General features: G+C 37.8%; 1 protein-coding gene across 3 annotated transcripts in view; it reads left to right on the top strand.

The window, feature by feature from the left end:
* Nucleotides 1-8,342, top strand: part of Azin1 (antizyme inhibitor 1) — a 34,104-nt gene extending 25,762 nt beyond the window's left edge. For 2 of the 3 annotated variants that reach the window (XM_028766351.1, XM_028766361.1), the window contains 6 exons: nucleotides 999-1,080; nucleotides 2,112-2,186; nucleotides 2,845-3,007; nucleotides 4,179-4,294; nucleotides 4,796-5,010; nucleotides 6,053-8,342. In XM_028766351.1, coding sequence (XP_028622184.1) covers nucleotides 999-1,080; nucleotides 2,112-2,186; nucleotides 2,845-3,007; nucleotides 4,179-4,294; nucleotides 4,796-5,010; nucleotides 6,053-6,164 — 763 coding nt within the window. In that variant the 3' untranslated portion in view covers nucleotides 6,165-8,342. The remainder of the gene's footprint in view (nucleotides 1-998; nucleotides 1,081-2,111; nucleotides 2,187-2,844; nucleotides 3,008-4,178; nucleotides 4,295-4,795; nucleotides 5,011-6,052) is intronic. The other variant, XM_028766372.1, reaches the window with a different exon arrangement.
* Nucleotides 8,343-8,958: the final 616 nt, after the last annotated feature.

The following is an 8,958-nucleotide window of genomic DNA, read 5'->3' as shown; positions in this document are numbered from 1 at the left end:
CTTCCTTCCTTCCTTCCTTCCTTCCTTCCTTCCTTCCTTCCTTCCTTTTTTTCTTTAATGTGAAGAAACCAAGACACAATTGGGTGATTTGGTGCTGGAGAGAAGGCTCAGTGGGTAAGAGGACTGGCTGCTCTTCCAGAGGTTCTGAGCTCAATTCCCAGCACTTACATGTGGCTCTCAACCATTTGTGATGGGATCTGATTCCCTCTTCTGGTGTACGTGAAGGTAGAGCACTCATGTATATTTACTTGATTTCGCGGGGTTTTGTTTTGTTTAGGACAGGATCTTGCTCTCTAGAACTCTATTAATTTGATGATTCAGGGTTCAAATAAAGGAATTTGTGATGGTGCTTTTTACTTTGTCACACACATAAAAAGTAAGTCATATTTTAATCCATGAACTATAACTGTTCTTTGTTAGCTTTCTGTTGCTGTGGGAAACAGTTGGGAGGAAAGGGTGTTTTGGCTTACAGGTCCGTTAAGGAAAGCCAAAATTAGGGACTCAAGGCAAGAACCTAGATGGAGGAACTGAAGCAGAGACCACAGATGAGTGTCTCCTGGCTTTCTCTCTGTGTCTTGCTCAGCCTACATTATACTGTCATACTGGGCTGGGCTCTCCCATATCAATGAAAAGAATGTACCCCACAGATAATACATATAGACCAATCTGCTGGAGGCAGTTTCTCACTTGAGGTCCCCTTTTCCTAGGTAACTTTAGTTTATGTGTCAAGTTAAGGAAAAAAACCAAAAGCCTAGGCAGCATAGTGATTGATGCCTGACTTACTAAAATGTACTTTTTTGTTTATAGAGTTACAGTATTTTTCAAACATTGCAGCATAACTTGGGTAATTCGATTCTACTCTTGTACCAAATATTTAGTAAAGTAAAAAAAAGATCAGTATATATCAATAGTATCATCATACTAAGTGATAATTGAAGGGAATTACTGAAAGTTCTTCAAAGCTGTGCTTCTTTCAGTTACTACCTTATTTCTTTCAGATTTCATGTTTCAAGTGCTTGCAAAGAATATCAAGTATATGTACATGCCCTGTCTGATGCTCGATGTGTGTTTGACATGGCTGTAAGTTCTCTAATGATTCTCTTGTCTTCAACCAGGGTGTTAATTTCATAAGTTTTTAACTAGTATGAGTTAATTGTTTAAAATTAGTATAATACACACATAATTTGAAAAGTTTTTTAGGTTTTGTGTATATACGTTTTGCTTACATGTATATGTGTGCGCCATGTTTATTCCTGGGACCCACAGAGCAGAGATCCTGGAAGTGTGCTGGGTTTTTTTTGCTTTTTGTTTTTTTGGTTTTTTGGTTTTTCGAGACAGGCTTTCTCTGTATATAGCCCTGGCTGTCCTTCCTGGAACTCACTCTGTAGACCAGGCTGGCTCAGAAATCCACCTGCCTCTGCCTCCCAAGTGCTAGGATTAAAGACCACCGCCTGGCTGGAAGTGCTGTTAAGTTGGGAACTGAATCCAGGTCCTCTTTGAGTAGCAAGGTCTCTTGACCACTTAGCAAGTTTTCTAGTCCTGCAGTCCTGCATACCTGACTTTTATCATTTTATTCATTTATTTATTTCGTTTTTCCAAACAGAGTTTCTCTGTATAACCCCAGCTGGCCTCAGACTCGGAGATCTGCCTGCCTCTGCCTCCCAGTGTTGGGATTAAAGATGTAGGTCACCACACCTGGCTTCTTGATTTTAATACTAGGAAGATCAAGGGTTCCCATACGATAATACTTCAGGTGGGCAAAAGGATGAACTAGAAATTTAATGTCTTAAAGCACAGGCAAGGTCAAGGAGACAAACATATAATATTTGATTCTTCCTGGTAGTAAGAATCAAAGAAGCTGAGTTTTGTTAGCAGACCTCAGAGAGCTGAGGCAAGAAGATAAGTTTGAGGCCAGCCTACATAAAGACTGTGTCTGAAAAAAAAGTGTAAAGGTGGTCATAGAATAAGCAACAAAAACATTCAAAAGAAAATCAATGTTGTTGGTATCAGTAAAAGTCAGAACTATTTACCTAGCTAGGAAGATGGGATTTGGTTTTGTTTATTATTTTTATATACATTACAATTTGAAAACTTGAGGTTTTTGTCTCTAGGGAGAGTTTGGCTTTACAATGAACATGTTAGACATCGGTGGAGGCTTCACAGGAACTGAAGTTCAGTTGGAAGAGGTACATTTTTTTCAGGGGTTGGCTATATTGGGATAATCTGCTTTCTTTGCTACATAATTGGTGGGTACCTAGATCAGAATTTTTACAGAAGCATAAGCTAAGGCCTCTATCATACCTGTTTTCAAGTTTCTAAGAAAATACACAGGAAACTCGACCTAGTTACTTTAAAGTTTGAACTTCTATGAACACTGCCAAATCATAAAGCCACTCACTTGTTGATTTGCTGATGTGCTAAGCATTAAACTCAGTCTCATAAGCTAGGCAAATATTCAGCGATTGCCCTACACCCATAGCTCATAAAATGTAGTAGTGTGTGAGCCGTAGTTTTGGCTGTCACACAGGGGCTCCCAGCTTAGTGGCTACAACAGCAAGAAAGACTCAGTCACTCCTGCCTTTATTCTGTAATGTCTAGAAGTGGCCAATGGAAATTTGACTTTTCCGTTTGTACCAACTAAGTACAGTATTAAAATTGATTTTTTAAATTAATGCCATTGTGATTATTACCAAATAGGCTTACATAAAAGCTTGTTTAATTGAAAATCCCTGCTAAGTTGGAATTGAATAGTTTTTTTTTTTTGTAGGGAACTTTTAGTAGCTTTTCAGCCTAGAATTCTATAATCCAGCATTGAAATTTAAATCTATAATTTGAATCCCATAGGTTAATCATGTTATCAGTCCTCTGTTGGATGTTTACTTCCCTGAAGGGTCTGGCATTCAGATAATTTCAGAACCTGGAAGCTATTATGTATCTTCTGCGTTTACACTTGCAGTCAATATTATTGCTAAGAAAGTTGTTGAAAATGATAAATTTTCCTCTGGAGGTAAGTAAATTTTAAAGTTTATATCATGTTTTAGATAAAATTGCACCACTGTGTGATATTTACTCTAAAAAAAGCCTTTTTTTTTCTTTTTCTTTTTCTTTTTTTCAGTTTTGTTACATTCCTTTTGTCTTGGGTGGACAATCTACCTCATGCTTTACTAGAGGGCCAAAAGAATTCTTTAAATCTATCAAGTCAAATCAACAAAAAAAGACCTGTGTCATTGTAGAAATAATGGCTTACATTAATAAAAATCAATTGTATTTTTCACTCTGGAATAATCATCCATAGAAAAGTTGGCTTTCTCACTACTGTTCTTTACTGGTTTTCCTTTTTCCTTAGAATTGATTCCAGGACTACATTGGGTGTGTTTTTTTTTTCTCCTTTGCTTTTGTTTACTTTGATAAATTCGAAGGGTATGCTGTTTTGATTTGATGCTTTGTCTTGGTGGGGTGGGGTTCAGGAATTCCCACCAGAGTTTTGGAATATTCTTTGTGTATCAAATTAGGAAACACATGATAATGGTCTGTTCTAATATTGGTGTTGTTGTATTTGGGCTTGGGTGATGGGTACTTGACTGTTTTTTGTATTACGGGGTTTGTTTTAAGATTTTGAATCTTGTGTATGAGTGTGGTTTGTGTATGCTTATGAACATGAGTATAAGTGCCTCAGAGGCTAGAGGTGTGGGATCCCGTGGAGCTGGAGTTAGAGACAATTGTGATCTGCTTGATAAGGGTGATAGAAGTTGAACTCTGAAAGAGCAGCATGCTGTTAACTGTAAGGCATCTTTCCACCCCTCCGGGTTTTACTTTTGTTTATTTATTTAGAAACCAGGTCTTACTCTTGAAGTACAGGCTAGCTAGGAAGTCACTGTGTAGCTAAGTTTGCCTCTGTGTGAAATGTTGGGATTGGAGATGTGGACCAGAATACCAGGCCTCTGCTGCATGCTTTACCTTCTTGTACGTCAAAGTGTTTGGGGCCCATTGTTCCTTCCCCGTCTCAGTACTGCACTGAGTCATTTTCTCCATGAAGCCCTGGCTTATTTTCCTGGTGGGGAGAATTTAAAACCCAAGAAGGAGGTGTTGATTCCATTGAGAGTAGGATTCCTGTGGATTGAGGAAGGTGTGTTTTGTTGTTGTTGTTTTAAATTCATCTTCCTTTTATTTTATTTCAGTAGAAAAAAATGGGAGTGATGAACCAGCCTTCGTGTATTACATGAATGATGGTGTTTATGGTTCTTTTGCGAGTAAGCTTTCTGAGGACTTAAATACCATTCCAGAGGTTCACAAGGCAAGTTTGTTTGTTTTTCCAACATGTCATTGGCAGTTTTAAAACAAAACAAAAAAACTAAGCCTGCTGGGTGTCTGAGTGGGCAAGACGACACTAAGCTATAGGGTCCACATGGCAACAAAAGAGAACCGATTCTCCAGCCTTCAGGCACGCATGAGCACACAAATACACATACAGAGAAATAAATGTAACCTTTTTTTCTTTTTTTTTTTTTTAATCTGTAGGGACTTGAATAGAGGTCAGAGTCCATTCTCATTACTACAAGGTCCTAGATTCAACTGCCAGGAATCCTACCTCCTTAAACCTTGTCTGTTTTATTCAGCATGTTCTTTGTTTTGAGTGTCTTTCCTAGGATTCATGTTCTGGTCTTTTCAGTTTATTTCCTTGTTGTGGAGTTGATGATAATTGACACTTAGTCCTGACCCGTCATAAACTGAAACTGCTTTTTGCTTACCTACTCAAATACCTTAAAGAATCTGACAGATTCTCTTTTTTCTACAGAAATACAAGGAAGATGAGCCTCTGTTTACAAGCAGCCTTTGGGGTCCATCCTGTGATGAGCTTGATCAAATTGTGGAAAGCTGTCTTCTTCCTGAGCTGAATGTGGGAGATTGGCTTATCTTTGATAACATGGGAGCAGATTCTTTCCACGAACCATCTGCTTTTAATGATTTTCAGAGGCCAGCTATTTATTTCATGATGTCATTCAGTGATTGGTAAGGTGATTTTATTGAAAAGCAGAGTGGCGTATATAAGTGACAGTTTAGATTTGCTAATACCTTATATAACAAACATGCATAACTTTAAAGTACTAAGAAAAAGAAACATTCAAATGAATATTTCATGTAAATTTTACAGCATGACAGATAGATAATAGCTTCCTTTTTCTTGTTTTTGTTTGAGACAGGGTCTCTACATATAATCCTGGGTGTCCTGGGGTGGGGGTGGAGTGGATACACACCCCAGCCTGGCCTTGAACTCAGAGACACGGCAGGGCAGCTGTCCTTTCAGGATTAAGTCTACTGGAATTAACGCATGTGCCATCACACCCAGTGATAGTCCCTTCTTAATGTCTGTCAGCCTTTTCAGTAAAAGTCGAGAAGTCTTAGGATTGTTGGTATGGCTGCCATACAGGCAACTGAATTGGGGTGACCCTAGTATGGAATTGAGTTGTAAGAAAAAAGGCAGAAATGGATGGATCCCTGGAGCTAGCTGTCTAGCCAGTATTTGAAGTTATAGGTTCAGGATAAGAGACCTTGTCTCAAAAAAATGAGGTGGAGAGCAATTGGAGAAGACACCAGAGGATGGCTGCTGGCCTGGCACACACACACTAACATATGCTAGACCTCCTGTCCCCTAGGAGATGCCTTCCCCCTCCCCATTTTAAGTTTATCCATATATTCCTGTGTATGGGTATGTGAAGAATGAGTGAATGCTATTCTCACACAGAAGTCAGATCCCTTGAAACTAGAATAACTCCAGGCTGTCCTGACCTACCTTATGGATGTAGGGAAGTCAAACTCCAGTCAGTGTGTACTCTGAACCAATGAGGCATTCATTCCTCCAGGCCACCAAAGCCTTTCTAAAATGAGTTTCAAAGATTAAATTTATTATCTGTCAGGCTTATATGACAAGTTTTTACCAGAAATAGACAATGTTTTAGGAGAGACTAGAAGGCTTAATTGTTAACTGTTTCATTGTATTTGTGTGATAAAAGTACTTAAATCCTGAGTTCTGTTTATTTCTTCGTAAATACAGGTATGAGATGCAAGATGCTGGAATTACTTCAGATGCAATGATGAAAAACTTCTTCTTTGCACCCTCTTGCATTCAGCTGAGCCAAGAAGACAGCTTTTCCACTGAAGCTTAAACAGGCATTAACGCTTCTTTAGATCTGAAGTCGCAGGTTAAGCTTGTCTGGTCTACATTCCAGTGTAGGGGAAAAATTCAATCAATCTTTATTCTGTTAATTTTCTTGGAAACAAATTCATAGTAATAGCTATTTGGGACCAGACAAAAATCAGCTTTCATCTATAATTCATTGGGGGTGATAGGGGATTAGATAATGTATCCAGATTTAAACACACCAGTTTGACCCACCCCTTAAGCGTTTAAAATAAAATATGCAACAAAATGGATGACTTAGTGGAGATGGAAGCCCATTAATTGGGTTCCCCATCAAATCGTTTACATACAAGTACACAGTTTTTATAATAAGGATTCCTGTTTAAAGTCTTGTAAAGTTGATGTCTTTCACCCAGATATATCACGTCAGTGGAAGACCAGTGTGACTTCATTAGATACGTTTAGTGTATTTAGAATGTGTAAATTTGTGCTTTGAACTGTAGTTTAATAAATGTAAAATTGCATCATAGTATTTGTTGTATTTGACCTAATGTAACCCTTGTATGATTGCAATAAAACTTTGTGTAGATTTTACTGTTTTTTCAGGCTAAAACTTTGGGAATGGGGCTAGCTAGCAAAGGTAGTTTTGAACTAGTTGTGTGTATGGTCTGTTTTGAGGGTTAGTTTTCTTTATAGCCCATTTAAGTTTGGTTTGGCTCAGTATACTTTTTAGTTATTTAATTAGTAATTTAAAAGTGTTTGGTAATCCTTGTGAAGTTCATATTCATTATGGAGAGTTGATGTGCAGTGAGCATGATGTTTAACAATTTTAACACCAAAAACTGTTAATCCTGCATAAACCAATTGTAATAATAATACTAGGTGTTTGTGTATAGCTAGGATGCATAGAGTACCTTAGTAAATCTTTGAATCACAAACCTTTTGGTCGATAGAAAAGATTTTATTAAACACTGAAAACTTGGAGGGGAGGGGGAAGGAGACTGCAGAGGACTGCAGAACCCTACCTAACCTTAAAGAAGGGCTATGTCTGTCTGTTTCCAGCATCCTCTTGCCTCTTCGCACAGATGTTTAAATCCAGAGGGCTTTGGGGTGGTGAAGCACACTTTCTTCAATTTCTCACTTGTAATAGTATCAAATTGGAATTTTTTTGTTGTTGTTATTGGTTTGAACCTAGTCCCTTAGTTTCTTGTTATTTCCCATTTGTTCAAGCTTAATAATTCTTCCTTCGTACTAAAGCTTGGTGGGCGGGAGGATTTAGCATCACTAACCTGACACTGTTGCCAGGAATTTTGGCTTTGTTCACTGCTGGTGTGTTAGTCGTAAGTCTCGGAATCACAGTAGCAATGAGACAACTTAAGGGGTCACTTTTCCTAACTTACTCTATGTTCACAAGTGGAATTCCTGTCCTCCAAGAGGAAATGTGACTTCACTTTGGTGCCAATGGACAGACAATTCTGCCTGTGCTACATGGAGAAGCGTGGGATGCACTTGAACAGCTGGAGTTTACACCTTGATTTCAAGGTGGAAAGAAATTGATCATGAATCTCTAATTTCAAATCAAACCAGTAGGTGCTTAATATTTTTGATTTGAATATTGCCCATTTGAATATCATGGGTTCTATTAATTATAAGAACAACTAAGGACCCCAGTCCCTTGTCATCTAGTTGCCCTTGGACTTTTTTCCAGGGTATAATACGGGGTTTTATGCAAAATTCCAAGCTACCATATGCATTATTGTGGTCCAGAAATGCCAAAACTTAACAACTTGAGTCCTTGGCTTGACTGTACAGGCTTGGTCTTTGTGGCATATCAGTTTTGCCATCTGCATAGGAGAGTGGTTGTATGTAACACAGCCCAGAATTGCTCACATGTGAATGATAGGTAAACTTAAGAATGTCTGTATTGTATTTGAAGACTGTTTGCCATAAATCTTAAGTCAAACCTATGTATTTCAATTTGGTATGCTTAAGAATAATTAATGTAAAATCTTTTTATATGATATTGTAATCTCAGTTCAAATTTAATTGCAAATATAAAACCCAAATGATTTCTATATATAGTAAATTGAACTGTAAAGGTAACTTGTGTGTGATTCTGAATACACAGATAAAATGTTTTTATTCCTCATGCTTTACTTTGATGGCTTCTATCATGAAATAGACGTGAAATTTTATGAATTAATTTGTGTATATTGCCCACGTTTTTTCAGAATCTATTAAAAGTAAAGTGATCTGGGAATTGCCTAGCACAATGAAGCTTTTGATGAGTGGATATTCATGGGACCATCTTTTAAAACCTGGGTGAAGTTGAATCACTATTTAGTATAAATTTAGATTTAAAAAAACGAACCTGTTTGGCCTGTTGAAATGAAAATCCATTCCTCAGTTGTTTGTTACTGGGTGGCATGATAGGAATTTCATTCTTGTATTTTCTTCCCAGGGTACATTAGCTTTAAACAGTATTGTTTAGGTAATAGAGTAGTCTACCAGCTGGTGTTTAAAAGAGGTAGACTTGCTTCACCCTGCGTCTGGCACTTAACTAGTCTAGCAGAGGCCAGACATCTAACCTTTCTATACTGATAATGCTATGTATAGAACTAATGGAATCTAACAGTTGCTAAGGTGCCCGGTCACTGTTAATTGTAGTCACTTTGTCTGACAAATGGTTGAAATGACAGAAGTCATCTTATACTCTCTTTGCTCTGGCCTACTGTACATTGCTGCCAAATAGCTGATTTAACATTAACTTGGAGTGTTATATAAAAATACAGTCATTTAGCTCTGTGTTGTCTGACAGC

This window comes from Grammomys surdaster, unplaced genomic scaffold (genome assembly GCF_004785775.1).
Source record: "Grammomys surdaster isolate TR1022 unplaced genomic scaffold, NIH_TR_1.0 63, whole genome shotgun sequence".
NCBI classification, from domain to species: Eukaryota; Metazoa; Chordata; class Mammalia; order Rodentia; family Muridae; genus Grammomys; species Grammomys surdaster.
The sequence above is the reverse complement of the archived record's forward strand: the minus strand, read 5'-3'. Positions and strand labels throughout refer to the sequence as shown.